This window comes from Nuphar pumila, chromosome 7 (genome assembly GCF_984573655.1).
Source record: "Nuphar pumila chromosome 7, dmNupPumi1.hap1.1, whole genome shotgun sequence".
In the NCBI taxonomy this organism is placed as follows: Eukaryota; Viridiplantae; Streptophyta; class Magnoliopsida; order Nymphaeales; family Nymphaeaceae; genus Nuphar; species Nuphar pumila.
This window is the reverse complement of record NC_143255.1, coordinates 111,789,908-111,797,888: the sequence shown is the minus strand read 5'-3', so window position 1 is coordinate 111,797,888 and position 7,981 is coordinate 111,789,908. Positions and strand designations below refer to the sequence as shown.

At 34.0% G+C, this 7,981-nt stretch overlaps 1 protein-coding gene across 2 annotated transcripts in view; it reads left to right on the top strand.

The window, feature by feature from the left end:
- The first annotated feature begins 5,482 nt into the window (after window positions 1-5,482).
- LOC149832950 (peptidyl-tRNA hydrolase, mitochondrial-like) overlaps window positions 5,483-7,981 on the top strand; it is a 49,448-nt gene continuing 46,949 nt past the window's right edge. For both annotated transcript variants that reach the window (XM_090014793.1, XM_090014794.1), the window contains exons 1-7: window positions 5,483-5,735; window positions 5,831-5,941; window positions 6,066-6,221; window positions 6,653-6,737; window positions 7,069-7,136; window positions 7,326-7,376; window positions 7,462-7,535. In XM_090014793.1, coding sequence (XP_089870919.1) covers window positions 5,730-5,735; window positions 5,831-5,941; window positions 6,066-6,221; window positions 6,653-6,737; window positions 7,069-7,136; window positions 7,326-7,376; window positions 7,462-7,535 — 551 coding nt within the window. In that variant the 5' untranslated portion in view covers window positions 5,483-5,729. The remainder of the gene's footprint in view (window positions 5,736-5,830; window positions 5,942-6,065; window positions 6,222-6,652; window positions 6,738-7,068; window positions 7,137-7,325; window positions 7,377-7,461; window positions 7,536-7,981) is intronic.

Below are 7,981 nucleotides of genomic sequence, written 5' to 3'. Positions count from 1 at the left end.
GGAGAAGGAGGAGGGAGAAGATCATCCGATAAAGGAGGAAGTACATGCTCTCATTACGAGATCATAGTGGGTCATAAGGTCCAATGATCATGGACATACACTTTCTAAATCTGTTGATGTGTATGCAATAATTGCAAAGTTATTTGTTGGTGTGTAGTAATAACTAGTGTACTTCGATGAATCGATTTTAATGTTATATTCAATAATTAAATTATGATATATAAGCATATTTGAAACATGTTTGTAAGGAAATCAATTATATATTATAATTCATGATCATATATTCAATGATTGACATGTATAGAATAGTTGATTAGTTATTTATTGACGTGTATAGTTGTAACTAGTATACTATAATGAATCAATTTTAATGTTATATTGAATGATTAAATTGTAAAATGTGAGTGCATATGAAGTATGTTGTTTGTAAGATAACCAATTATATATTTCAATTTATGATCATGTATTCACTGATTAATGTGAATGCAATAGTGGATCAATTATTTGTTGATATTATAACTAATATACTTCAATGATTAAATTGTGATATGTATATGAAACATATTTGTAAGAGAACCGATTACATATTGCAATTCATGATCATGTGTTCAATTATTAATATGTATGTAACAGTGAATCCGTTATTTGTTGATGTGTGCAATTATAACTAGTATACTATAATAAATCAAATTTAATGTTCATTTAATTATTGATATGTGATTGATTTCATGCAAATTCTATTGCCATTGCAAGATTCGCAACCATAAATAGTAGATGATCAACAATCATTGTCACATAGGTTCTATTGGTTCCAAGCACATGAGTAGTTTGTAATGATATCAAAGGAACATCACCTTTGAAGATGTGACCCGCATCACATGATTAAAGTGTCATAGAGAGCTAGTAAATGTACAAAGATTTGAAAACTTATGAATGTCAAGTTTTATTAGGAGCAATCAATGATGCATTTGAAGGTGACAGGATTAAGATGTCATGGTTGAGGAGGATATATAATAACAACAAAATGATGAGACTTAAGGGGAATATACCTTGTGCGGGAGGGATGGTCGATTACAGAGAGACAATGAGTTGAGGGCAGGTGAGAAGACCATTCTTCATTCATTTTACGTGCAACTTATGCATGACTTGGTTCATGTTGATGACTTTGCGTGGGGGTAGTTTCACTTGCACACCTATTTTCAAGTTTGACTCAAGTGTAACAAGGCAGAAAAACTTAGATGGCATGCTAGTTTTGTTGAAGGTTCAGAAATTAATATCTTGATTTGATTTGATTTATATGAAAACATGAATTTGTGATCATTGATGCAATTTATGTAGTACAACTTGCCCACTTTGTAGGTTTTGATATGGAAGCACATAAACATTGGAAGACCCCTTAGATGTGACCCAATGCATGAGTTTTCACGTATGATAATGTAGAACATGTTACGTAAGAGAGAAAACAAAGATGAAGAGAAAGAAAGGAAGGGAAATGATGGAAGAGGGAAGGGTCACACTATAGGAAGAACCTGGTATGCAAAGTTGAACATGCTAATCAAAGCTGAAGTGAGTACACATGAAGTAAAGGTTTTTTTATTGTATACATATTGAAATATAGTTATTAATGAATGAAACTTTATTATATAGTAATGTGGTGACCCTATAGAAAAAATGAAGATGATATGTATGTGGTTATCCATGCAATAGAGCTCGTAAAAAAGGACATATGAATGCACAACGTGAATGAAGTCAAAAGATAAATGACAATAGTGAGGTAGCTGGACTATGGTCAACCACCACCCAGTCACCTTCTCTTTAAAACTGCAAAACTGATGCGACAGTGAAGATGACATTGCATACAACTTCAATGTAGGTGTTCTCCCAGAGCATGTAAATGCTTATATGCAATAGTTGCTTGGCAATTCAAACATCAAGAGGGGCAGTGAGATGATAATAGAAAATGCATACTTTGATTACCTTGTACACATTGTCATGACACATAATATTCATAATTTTAGTATCAAACATACACACATATATATATATATATAGATAGATATATAGATATAGATATAAAGAGAAAAGAATGAAAACCTATCCAATGGATGTTTTATTGGAATTTTGGTATTTTTTTCAAAATTCAGATGTGATCTACATGCTTGTTTTTATAGGAATCAGTTCATGGAGCATTTGATTTTGATGCATGGATAGGATTTTATAAGTTTAAAAAATCAAAACCAATGTCATACATTTTTTATAAATTTTTGAGGCTCCAAATACCATTTTTTCTATGCAAAATGCATAATCCAATCAATTTCTAGTAAATCAATGATGTTGAACACATCTATATGGTCAACATTTTAAAAAAACACCAACAATTTTTCATTGGGTAGGTTTGGGACCATTTTCATTGAGGAGGTTTTTATTTCTCTCTCTCTCTCTCTATATATATATATATATGCCTACTTTAATATCATGCACAAAAGGTTGTTGGACAAAAAATACCCTTTAACTTTTTTGTAATTTTTGCTATGGGTTTTTGGTCATTCTGCAAACTATATTTTAGCTGTCAACAAGCAATCTACCCCTACTCAATATCATCGAATACCTTGTGTATGCCCAGTTGCCCATCTTTGCATTTGTCAACTAGAAAAGTTACCAGAAATATGCATATGGCGTTCGTCCAAACCCAAAACCTATCGTTCATCATGGCTACAAGTTTGACTGAATGGTGTTTTTATCAGCAAATTCATGGCATGTTGTAGAAGTCATTGTTTAGCTGTTACAATTAATGGATTGTTTATAAGAGAAATCAACATGAAGGGCTTTACATTAGTTAGAGAAGCCAAACAACTAGGAAGAGAGAGAGAGAGAGAGAGAGAGAGAGAGAGAGAGAGAGAGAGAGAGAGAGAGAGATGCCCATGATGATTCTTGATGGCATGATTTTTAGTAGATCAATGTACTTTTGATGAGTTTCTCGATGAGCAATCCATAGGTTAGGGCAACAAACAAACTGATTTGGGTTTGGACAAATTGATCGGGTTTTCATGCCTCAGTGAATTTTTCAATAGATATATAAAAGGTTGAGCTATGGGAAGGTATATGCACGGACAGGGAAAGTTAGCTTGGCATTAATTGTTAAAAATAAGCAATAGTATGGAAAGAAAATGACCAAAAATCCAAAGAAAAAACTATAAAAAGTTACTTTTCAGGGTATATGTTGTCTTAAAATCTTTTGTGCATGATATTAAAATGCACAAAAGGTTGCACATTGTAACATTCTCCATATATATATATATATATATATATATATATATATATATATATATATATATATATATATATATATATATATATATATATATATATATACTTTATTTACAAATGCAAGGAGGCCAAGCAATTCGGGGAAGGAGTCTGAAACACAGGACTTTAAGTGGAGTGGGAGTTGCAACTGATCAAATAAAAGGTAAAATTGACAATTACAATTATACATGTTGAAATCTCTTAACAACTCTGACATGCATGAATCAATTACTTGCTACAAAGAAAAAAACTTTTAGACTCAGAAAGAGGTGCTCACTAAGAAAGAGAAGCTTCTATAGGTCCAGGAAGAGGTATTTGCTATGAAAAAGAAGCTTTTGTATGCCAAGACAGAGCTGCTCGCTATAAAAAATGAGTGTATGAATGTACTTACAACTACTTAGAATATACATTTTATACTATTGTAATTCTTTATGATTTTTTACAGAAACATGAGATATCATATAAATAATAAAAATTTTACACTGTGTTTGAATACATAGATGCATTGGCAGGATTTGAATGAATGAATATATTGGAAGTGTTTGAATGTATGAATATGTTGGCAGGTTTGAATATATTGATAGAATTTTAATGTATTTTTACATAAACATATTGTGTAAATAACAAAATTTTTATATTGCATTTTAATGTATGAGTGTATTTGTAGGGTTTGAATGAATGAATCTATTAACATGGTTTGAATGTATGAATGTATTTGCGGAATTTGAAAAAATGAATGTATTGTAGGGTTTTCATGTTAAAATGTATTGGTAAGATTTGAATATATTTTTTGCAGAAATATTAAGACATTCACACAATAACTTAATATCTCAAATGATGTTGTTTGCATATCAGAGTGTGCGAACATTACGACATTGATATAGTAATTTAACCTCTCAAATAATGATGTTCATATATCAGTGTGTGCGAACATTAGAACACTCACGCAGTAACTTAACCTCTCAAATGATGATGTTTGCATATTATAATATGAAAACATTAGGACATTCGTAAAATGACTTAACCTCCCAAATAATGGTATTTACATATCAAAGTTTGAGAACATTGAACGTACATTTGTGAATGCACATCCACATTTTATGCAAGTTTTTTGTTAAAGGAGTTTCACATGGTATCTGTGCGAACATCGTGACGTCTACAAATGTGTGATGCAAAACTGTCGAGCTGGAATAAAAAAATATGTGAAGTTAGGAACATTCATAATACACATTTGCAAAGGTTGGACATACATTTGCGGATGTACGTGCATGCTTAATACAAGTTTTTATTTAAAAGAGGTTTTCTTGATATTTGCGCGAATGTTAGGACTGCCGCAGATGTATGAAGTGAATCCACTGAATTCGAACTAACTTTTAAATTCTAAAAGGTTTGCATCAGGCTCGCGAATCTAAAAAAAATTACGCATTTCATATATTAATCTCCTCTATTGGGATTCAAGTTAGCCATGCTTGCAAATATTTTATGATATTTTCATCTGCAAAATGTTCACATGAATCTCTTTTTTATTGAGATGTTACAACCTTTGGATGGTGTACATATCTATCATGCGTACATCAATAGGTTTGCTTGTGCGAATTGTAAAAATATCCTACAAAAGTCTGGAATAAAAAAGTTTAAACATGAGGATTTATGCAAATTGTGAGGCATTTCCAAAAATGGGCTATTTTACAGGAACAGTACAGTCATTTTTCAAAAAATAAAAAGACACATTTGCACGTGTGTGTGTGATAATCAAGCCCAAGCATAAGACTGAACACGTCTCACCTTCACATATAGCAACTAGGGATGGTAAAGCCAAACGAACCGAACATAATGTACGTTTATGATGGATCTTTCCATATAGTCAGATCCATCCCACCTCCAATGTAGGGATGTGAACAATTCGGATTTGGATGTAGCCAATACTATATCCGACTAATGGAATGTTGTTAAACGGATTCGGATGGTGGAAAGCTCATATCAGTTCTGCGTTTTTACATGTAAACGGATTCAGATATCCGTCGAATAAGAATATTTGATCGATTCAGTAACAAAAAGTCAAAACCATATCCTCATCTGATTAGAATTGGATATGATTTTGGCTTACCAAATTCACCTAAACGGAATCGAATTTGGTGGGATATCGAATAAAATCCGATTCATTGACATCCCTAATACGGTCCTTTGATTTGGACCGGCAGAGATTTGCTCCCCTCGTCCTTGAATACTAAGCGGGTCGGAGCTCGAAAAAAATATTTCGTTGATCTTCAGCGTCTTAACTAACAGATAGAGGAGATATTTCTGCTCTGCAACAAAAACCATCGAAGAATCCGACGGCAACTACGAGAAACTCTTACACCCATCTCCTTGAAGCCATTCCCGGACAATTCTTGACCACGGTAGAGAGAAAAGACGGATTCTTCATGTTGGTTAGCCTCAAAACCTCGATTCTTTCTTGTTAGTAATTTCTCTTCTTTCAAATATTTGAGTTTTGAACGTGCTATTGCTCCCCCTTCCGTTTCAGCATTCCACCACTCTCCGTTCAACCCTGCTGATGATGCCTCGTCTACCATCTTGCTCACTGTCTCTTAATTCGACACCCGTTTCAGGCCATCTGCTACGAACCCGCTATAGTGTATGCAATCCTCGTATTTCTCCTCTTTTTTCCTTTATTGATTCAAAGTATCATGTTTGGAAACTGTGAATCTCGGTGACCATGGTAAGAATTTCTCACCATCTGTTCGGAATGTTTGCACCAGCGGCGTTCATCTCTTCTCCTTCCAAAGATTACCAAGACGCCTTGTCGATCGATGTCTGGGACATCTTCTGATTCTAGCGCCGATTTGAAGCCGAAACCATGGTTACTTGTTGGACTTGGCAATCCCGGAAAGAAGTTTGAGGGCACTAGGCACAATGTACGTTTATGATGTTTGCCTATTCATTTTGTTTGAACGTTTTTCTGTTGACGTTCTATGTTTTCCATTGGGTTTACAGACTCCTTTGATGTGTATTTTTCCTGTTTCTGAATGACCCAATTCCAAAAACGCAATTGTTTGGAGAGGGCAATTGATTTTTCTTTTGTATAGAAGGAGAGGATGTTGTTGCAGTAATTTTCTGTACATCCACCATAGTAATGGCGGTGAGGATTCTAATGTTAATGTATTCCGTAGCTGATCCTTGCTTGTTTCTATATTGGTATTTTCATCTTTGTTAGCTCAAATTTTCTTTCAAGAATCTTTTGATAGTTAAATACAATGTGGACTAGTTATAACCCTTCAATTTGTAATTTGCTATTCTTCTTTCATTTTGATGGCGTTTTATTTTTTGTGGTAACTATTTACAATAGGTCGGGTTTGAAATGTTAGATACCATTGCTCAAGAAGAAGGAATCTCTGTTAATAGCATTCGCAACAAGGCTCTTTTCGGAAAAGGTTAGTCTTCTCGGGAACGCCTGTGGTCAATAGCCTTATGCCTATAACTGCTCCTGTTTTTTTACGTTGAACTACTTGCATCCTCTCCTAAGCGAAAATGAACCATTCTATTGTTTATCTTTTATGTATAAAATGCTGAAATTTTTATTTCACTGATGATGAGTGTCACTATCAAAACTTCCAGCCCTTCCTTTTTTTACTATCATGGACTCTGTCCATTTATTTTTGGTAATGTTAACAACAATATTTGTTGACTAGTTGCCGTTCTTTTTATCTTATTTCATTGGTGAGCTTCCATGTGTCTTAATTGTTTTTTGTTGAATACGTATAGGCTTCATTGCGGGTGTTCCTGTTTTGCTGGCCAAACCACAAACTTTCATGAATGCTAGTGGGGAGTCCGTAAGTTAAACTTGTAAAAAATGCTGTTGAGTTTGTCACACTCATCATGTTTCACATTTTGTGGTTTCTAGATGAAAGTCTACATGAATTCTCTATAATAGGAGTCCTATTTGTTACTATGTTCTTGAGTTTTATGCATCGAGTGTATTATCAAAAGCATGTGTTTAATATCTGATTTCGTTGATGAAGGTTGGATCACTTGTTTCATATTTCAAAATACCTCTGAACCAAGTTCTCCTGGTAAAGTGTTTTCAATGTTTGCGGTGTTTTTGACTTTTCACTATCTTAAGGGGCACTCAGTAACCTTTGTCTTTTCTTTACATAGATATATGATGACATGGATTTGCCTTTTGCAACATTGAGGTTGTTACCTAAAGGTGGACATGGTGGCCATAACGGGTATGAACTATCCATATTAATTTCTTAGGGCACATTTGGAAGCAAAAAAAATTCTCATAGGAAAAGAAAAGTTTGCCTATGAGAAGTTCGCTTGTTTGTGTAACATGAGAATAACATAGTGAAAAATTATGAGAAAAATATGTGTCTCTGTGTGTGTTTGTGTGTGAGAGGTGTGGGTCTATCATAAACAAGCACAAAAAATTGAATAAAGCAAGAGATCAATTACTCACACTGCACACAATTTAACGTGGTTCAGATCTGAATGATCCTACGTCCACGACCCTTCACCTTAACGTTTTTCCCTCTCGATGAGGGTTAAGATCCATTAACATATATAGAGTACAAGAGCACGACGACCAAGATCTGTGGCCTACAAGAGTTCACAGTTTGGAGGAGTCCCATTAGGACCTAAACACTTGGATGGTTTCCCATGTGAGGAGTCTTTG